At 30.3% G+C, this 7,534-nt stretch overlaps 1 protein-coding gene across 1 annotated transcript; it reads right to left on the bottom strand.

The window, feature by feature from the left end:
- Nucleotides 1-3,741: 3,741 nt before the first annotated feature.
- LOC137654001 (trichohyalin-like) lies at nt 3,742-6,891 on the bottom strand. Its single transcript, XM_068387634.1, has one exon. It carries the CDS (start codon nt 6,889-6,891, stop codon nt 3,742-3,744), a length of 3,150 nt encoding a protein of 1,049 aa, XP_068243735.1.
- Nucleotides 6,892-7,534: the final 643 nt, after the last annotated feature.

A 7,534-nucleotide genomic window follows, 5' to 3' on the forward strand; every position in this document is an offset into this window, starting at 1 on the left:
CACTATACTGCGAAACTGAACTGAATCTTATACTATAAATATTTTTTTCCACTATTTATATTTTTTTTTTATTTTTTATTTTGATTTTTATTTTTTTTTTTTTGCATTTTCATAGCACTATACTGCAAAACTGAACAGAAACTTATACTATAAATATTTTTTCCACTGTATTTATATATATATTTTTTTTTTGCATGTTCGCAGCACTAAACTGCAAAACTGAACTGAAACTTATACTATAAGTATTTTTTTTTTTTTTTTTTTTTTTTTTTTTTTTTTTTTTTTTTTTTTTTTTTTATGGTCACAGCACTATACCGCAAAACTGAACTAAAACTCATACAAGTATTTTTTTCCGCTATATAAATATGTATATATTTTTTTTCCCATGTTCACTGCACTAAACTGCAAAACTGAACTGAGACTTATACTATAAGTATTTTTTTTCCACTATATTTTTTTTTTTTTTTTGCAGTCACAGCACTAAACTGCAAAACTGAACTGAAACTTATGCTATAAGTTTTTTTTTCCGCTATATATATTTTTTTTATTTTTTTTTTTTTTTTTTTTTTTGCATGTTCACTGCACTAAACTGCAAAACTGAACTGAGACTTATACTATAAGTATTTTTTTCCCACTATGTTTTTTTTTTCTTTTTTTTGCATAGTCAACACTATACCGCAAAACTGAACTGAAACTCATACTATAAGTATTTTTTTCCGCTATATATATATATATATGTTTTTTTTTTTTTTTCTTTGCATGTTCACAGCACTATACTGCAAAACTGAACTGAAACTTATACTGTAAATATTTTTTTCCACTGTATTTATATTTTTTTTTATTTTTCATTATTTTTTTTTTTTTGCATGTTTACAGCACTATACTGCAAAACTGAACTGAAACTTATACTATAAATATTTTTTTCCAATGTATTTATATATTTTTTTTTTTTTTTTTTTTTTTTTTTTTTTTTGCATGTTCACAGCACTATACTGCAAAACTGAACTGAGACTTATACTATAAATATTTTTTTCCACTGCATTTATATCTTTTTTTATTTTTTATATATTTTTTTTGCATATTCACAGTACTTTACCGCAAATCTGAACTGAAACTTATATTTTTTTTCCATTATGTATATATTTTTTTTTTCTTTTTGCATGTTCACAGCACTATACCGCAAAACTGAACTAAAACTTATACAAGTATTTTTTTCCGCTATATATATATATATTTTTTTTTTTTTTTTTTTTTTTTTTTTTGCATGTTCACTGCACTATACCGCAAAACTGAACTGAAACTTATACTATAAGTATTTTTTTCCGCCATATATATGTTTTTTTTTTTTTTTTTTTTGCCCGTTCACAGCACTATGCTGCAAAACTGAACTGAAACTTATACTATAAATATTTTTTTACACTGTATATATATCTTTTTTATTTATATTCTTTTTTTTTGCATGTTCACAGTACTATACCGCAAATCTGAACTGAAACTTATATTTTTTTTTCCACTATATATATATATATATATATATATATATATATATATATATATATATATATATATATATATATATATATATATATATATATATATATATATAGTGGGAAAAAAAAAAATTATATAGTAGAAAAAAGTACTTATAGTTTAGGTTTCAGTTCAGTTTTGCAGTTTAGTGCTGTGAACATGCAAATATATATATATATATATATATATATATATATATATATATATATATATATATATATATATATATATATATATATATATATATATATATATATTTGCATTTTCACAGCACTAAACTGCAAAACTGAACTGAAACCTAAACTATAAGTACTTTTTTCTACTATATAATTTTTTTTTTTTTTTTTTTTTTTTTTTTTTTTTTTTTTTTTTTTGCATGTTCACAGCACTGAACTGTAAAACTGAACTGAAACTTAAACTATAAGTATTTTATTCCGCAATATAATTTTTTTTTTTTTTTTTTTTTTTTTTTTTTTTTTTTTTTTTTTTTTTTTTTTTTAGCATTAAACTGCAAAACTGAACTGAAACTTAAACTATAAGTATTTTATTCCGCAATATAATTTATTTTTTTTCAGCACTAAACTGCAAAACTGAACTGAAACTTAAACTATAAGTATTTTATTCCGCAATATAATTTTTTTTTTTCAGCACTAAACTGCAAAACTGAACTGAAACTTTAACTATAAGTATTTTATTCCACTATATATTTTTCTTTTCTTTTTGCATGTTCACAGCACTAAACTGCAAAACTGAACTGAAACTTAAACTATAAGTATTTTATTCCGCAATATAATTTTTTTTTTTCAGCACTAAACTGCAAAACTGAACTGAAACTTAAACTATAAGTATTTTATTCCGCTATATAATTTTTTTTTTTTTTTTTTTTTGGCATGTTCACAGCACTAAACTGCAAAACTGAACTGAAACTTAAACTATAAGTATTTTTTTCCACTATATATTTTTCTTTTCTTTTTGCATGTTCACAGCACTAAACTGCAAAACTGAACTGAAACTTATACCATAAGTATTTTATTCCACTATATATATATATATATATTTTTTTTTTATTTGAATTTTTTTGGGGGGCGGAAATTTTTATTTTTTGGATTTTTTTTTTTTTGCATGTTCACAGCACTAAACTGCAAAACTGAACAGAAACTTATGCTATATGTATTTTTTTCCACTATATATATATATATATATATATATATATATATATATATATATATATATATATATATATATATATATATATATTATTTGAATTTTTTTTTTATCACTAAACGTATTTCTGATCTACTATTCCAGTGGAATGGAATCTTCTTGAGTGGACACAGCATACTAAAAAAAACTCAGACTTGTTTCTTCTGCATCTGTTGACCTTTCAAAGAAACAGTACAAGTGAATCTTTATCAAGGAACAGTGCATTCCAAAACAAGTGTGACTTCTTCCCTCTGCTGTGTTCTTCTTGTAGATTATTCCCTTTACATCTGGAAGGCCGGAATACACTTTTTCTTATGTTCACATCTCTAAACGTATTTCTGATACACTATTCCAGTAGAATGGAATCTTCTTGAGTGGACACAGCTTACTAAAAGAAGTCAGACTTGTTTCTTCTGCATCTGTCCACCTGACAAAGAAACAGTACAGGTGAATTTTTGTCAAGGAACTATGCATTCCAAAACAAGTGTGACTTCTTCCCTCTGCTGAGTCCATCTTGTTGCATCTGGAAGGCCTGGTTTCACTTAGCATTGACTAAACTAAAACTAACATTTTCCTAAAAGCTCAACTGAAACTTATACTAAAAATATTTTTCCACTTTATATATATATTTGTGATTTTTATATTTCTTTTACTTTTTACATTTTCTTTTTTTTATTTGTTCTATGTCTACAGCACTAAACTGAATACCCAACTGAAACTTATGCCAAGAATATGTTCCACTATTTATATATATATTTTTTTTTTCATTTCTTTTTATTTTCAATTTTTTTATTTTTTATTTTTTTTTGGATTTTTTTTCTTTTTTTAATTTTGCTTTATTTTTTTTATTTTTTTTTTCTATATTCACAGCACTAAACTGCAATTATTTTTCCTTTACACATTGCGATAGCCTTAATAATAGTATTGATTGTCGTTCCCCTGTTGATGTTGTTTCCATGTTGGTCCTCCTTGATTGTACTGCTGATGGTTTTCCCTTCTTGGTCCTCCTTAATTGTACTGCCTTCGTTGTTTCCAGTGCACTGGCTGTTGCCTTGGTGGCTCCTGGTGATACCACTGACCACCATTCCTTTCCCATTGATCATATTCCTTCTGATGGCGGAGCTCTTCATCATAATTTCTTCGGTTTTCTTCGTCCACCAGGAAAAGTTTAGCATTAACCACCTTTTTGTACTTCTCCTCGAACGCCTCCTGTAGGAACTCGGGTTTGTCCCGATGTCTGTCTGGGTGGAACGCCATAGACAAGTCCCTGAAGGATTTTATAATTTCTACCTTCGTGGCTGTCTTTTCCAAACCGTGAATCTCATAGTGACCTTTGTCTTCCCATTCCTTCTGAAGTGCTTTCGTATCTTCTATGATTTTCAAAAATACCTCTGATTTCTTAACTTTTACCGTTTCGAAGTCCTTCAGGGCAGCGTCGAAAATGCCAATTTTGTCGAGGTGTTTTCCTCGTAACATGTACACTTTCCACCCTTCCAGACCTTTCTCGATAGCCTTGGAACAGTCCAATACAATCTCCATATTGGGAGGCTCCTCAGTGGCTCCATTTGCTTCGGCACGAAGGACATGGAGGAGAGCCATTTCTTCTTCGTTGTCCGTCTTCATGGCCAAGGCCTCGGTGAAAATATCTCTGGCCTCTTTGGGCCTGTTATTCATCTGGGTATGTAATCCAGCCCTCAATAAGCTTCCCCTCTGAAGTTCATCCTCCTTCCAAGTTTTATGAAGTTCTTCCTTCTCAGTTTTATGAAGTTCCTCCTTCTCAGATTTATGAAGTTCCTCCTTCTCAGCTTTCAGCTTCTCTTGTTCTGCCTTTAGTTTACCAATTTCATTTTTCAATTTATTTAGTTCCTCCGTTTTCTTACTCTGCTCCCTCTTCATTTGTTCATTTTCGTTTTTAAACTCCTCTACATACCTTCTTTCTTGCTCAATCTGGAGGTCTTTTATTTTGCACACAAATTCCAGTTTTTCATAATCATGAACCAAATCAACTTTCAGTTTTTCTTTTTCTGCCTTCAATTCGCGAACTTCACTTTTCAATTCGTTTACTTGTTCCACTTTCTCGTCCTTTTCTGTCTTAATTTCCTCATTTTCAGTTCTGAGAATTTCCAGCAAATTTTCATGCTCCTTCATCTGAAGGTCTTTTTCGCCACATTCAGATTCGAGCTTTTCTTTTTCTGCCTTTAATTCGTGAACTTCTCTTTTCAATTCATTTACTTGTTCTGTTTTCTCGTCCTTTGCGGTCTTAATTTCCTCATTTTGCTTTGTGAGAATTTCCAGAAAATTTTCATGCTCCTTCATCTGAAGGTCTTTTTCGCCACATTCAGATTCGAGCTTTTCTTTTTCTGCCTTCAATTCACGAACTTCACTTTTCAATTCATTTACTTGTTCCGTTTTCTCGTCCTTTTCGGTCTTAATTTCCTCATTTTCAGTTCTGAGAATTTCAAGCAAATTTTCATGCTCCTTCATCTGAAGGTTTTTTTCGCCACATTCAAATTCGAGCTTTTCTTTTTCTGCCTTTAATTCGTGAACTTCACTTTTCATTTCATTTACTTGTTCTGTTTTCTCGTCCTTTTCGGTCTTAATTTCCTCATTTTCAGTTCTGAGAATTTCAAGCAAATTTTCATGCTCCTTCATCTGAAGGTCTTTTTCGCCACATTCAAATTTGAGCTTTTCTTTTTCTGCCTTTAATTCGTGAACTTCACTTTTCATTTCATTTACTTGTTCTGTTTTCTCGTCCTTTTCGGTCTTAATTTCCTCATTTTCAGTTCTGAGAATTTCAAGCAAATTTTCATGCTCCTTCATCTGAAGGTCTTTTTCGCCACATTCAAATTTGAGCTTTTCTTTTTCTGCCTTTAATTCGTGAACTTCACTTTTCATTTCATTTACTTGTTCTGTTTTCTCGTCCTTTTCGGTCTTAATTTCCTCATTTTCAGTTCTGAGAATTTCAAGCAAATTTTCATGCTCCTTCATCTGAAGGTCTTTTTCGCCACATTCAAATTCGAGCTTTTCTTTTTCTGCCTTTAATTCGTGAACTTCACTTTTCAATTCATTTACTTGTTCTTTCTCGTCCTTTTCGGTCTTAATTTCCTCATTTTCAGTTCTGAGAATTTCAAGCAAATTTTCATGCTCCTTCATCTGAAGGTCTTTTTCGCCACATTCAAATTCGAGCTTTTCTTTTTCTGCCTTTAATTCGTGAACTTCACTTTTCATTTCATTTACTTGTTCTGTTTTCTCGTCCTTTTCGGTCTTAATTTCCTCATTTTCAGTTCTGAGAATTTCAAGCAAATTTTCATGCTCCTTCATCTGAAGGTCTTTTTCGCCACATTCAAATTCGAGCTTTTCTTTTTCTGCCTTTAATTCGTGAACTTCACTTTTCAATTCATTTACTTGTTCTTTCTCGTCCTTTTCGGTCTTAATTTCCTCATTTTCAGTTCTGAGAATTTCAAGCAAATTTTCATGCTCCTTCATCTGAAGGTCTTTTTCGCCACATTCAAATTCGAGATTTTCTTTTTCTGCCTTTAATTCGTGAACTTCACTTTTCATTTCATTTACTTGTTCTGTTTTCTCGTCCTTTTCGGTCTTAATTTCCTCATTTTCAGTTCTGAGAATTTCAAGCAAATTTTCATGCTCCTTCATCTGAAGGTCTTTTTCGCCACATTCAAATTTGAGCTTTTCTTTTTCTGCCTTTAATTCGTGAACTTCACTTTTCATTTCATTTACTTGTTCTGTTTTCTCGTCCTTTTCGGTCTTAATTTCCTCATTTTCAGTTCTGAGAATTTCAAGCAAATTTTCATGCTCCTTCATCTGAAGGTCTTTTTCGCCACATTCAAATTTGAGCTTTTCTTTTTCTGCCTTTAATTCGTGAACTTCACTTTTCATTTCATTTACTTGTTCTGTTTTCTCGTCCTTTTCGGTCTTAATTTCCTCATTTTGCTTTGTGAAAATTTCCAGCAAATTTTCATTCTTCTTCATCTGAAGGTCTTTTTCGACACATTCAGATTCGAGCTTTTCTTTTTCAGCCTTCAATTCACGAACTTCACTTTTCAATTCATTTACTTGTTCTGTTTTCTCGTCCTTTTCGGTCTTAATTTCCTCATTTTGCTTTGTGAGAATTTCCAGCAAATTTTCATGCTCCTTCATCTGAAGGTCTTTTTTGACACATTCAGATTCGAGCTTTTCTTTTTCTGCCTTCAATTCACAAACTTCGCTTTTCAATTAATTTACTTGTTATGTTTTCTCGTCCTTTTCGGTCTTAATTTCCTCATTTTGCTTTGTGCGCATTTCCAGAAAATTTTCATGCTCCTTCATCTGAAGGTCTTTTTTGACACATTCAGATTCGAGCTTTTCTTTTTCTGCCTTCAATTCACGAACTTCACTTTTCAATTCATTTACTTGTTCCGTTTTCTCGTCCTTTTCGGTCTTAATTTCCTCATTTTGCTTTGTGAGAATTCCCAGCAAATTTTCATGCTCCTTCATCTGAAGTGTTCTTTTTTGACACATTCAGATTCGAGTTTTTCTTTTTCTGCCTTCAATTCACGAACTTCACTTTTCAATTCATTTACTTGTTCCGTTTTCTTATTTTGTTCTTTCCTCATTTCAGCATTTTCCTTTTTGAGAATTTCCAGCAAATTTTCATTTTCCTTCATCTGAAGGGCTTTTTCAGCTTCCAGTTTTTCACTCATCTCTGCTATTCTTACCATTTCTTTAATCTGTCTATGTAGCTTATCATTTTGATCCTCGAGATTTTCCAAGTGAGTAGTCTGATCCTTGTCTTCCATTATGA

The sequence above is a fragment of the Palaemon carinicauda genome, chromosome 15 (genome assembly GCF_036898095.1).
Source record: "Palaemon carinicauda isolate YSFRI2023 chromosome 15, ASM3689809v2, whole genome shotgun sequence".
Classification (NCBI taxonomy): Eukaryota; Metazoa; Arthropoda; class Malacostraca; order Decapoda; family Palaemonidae; genus Palaemon; species Palaemon carinicauda.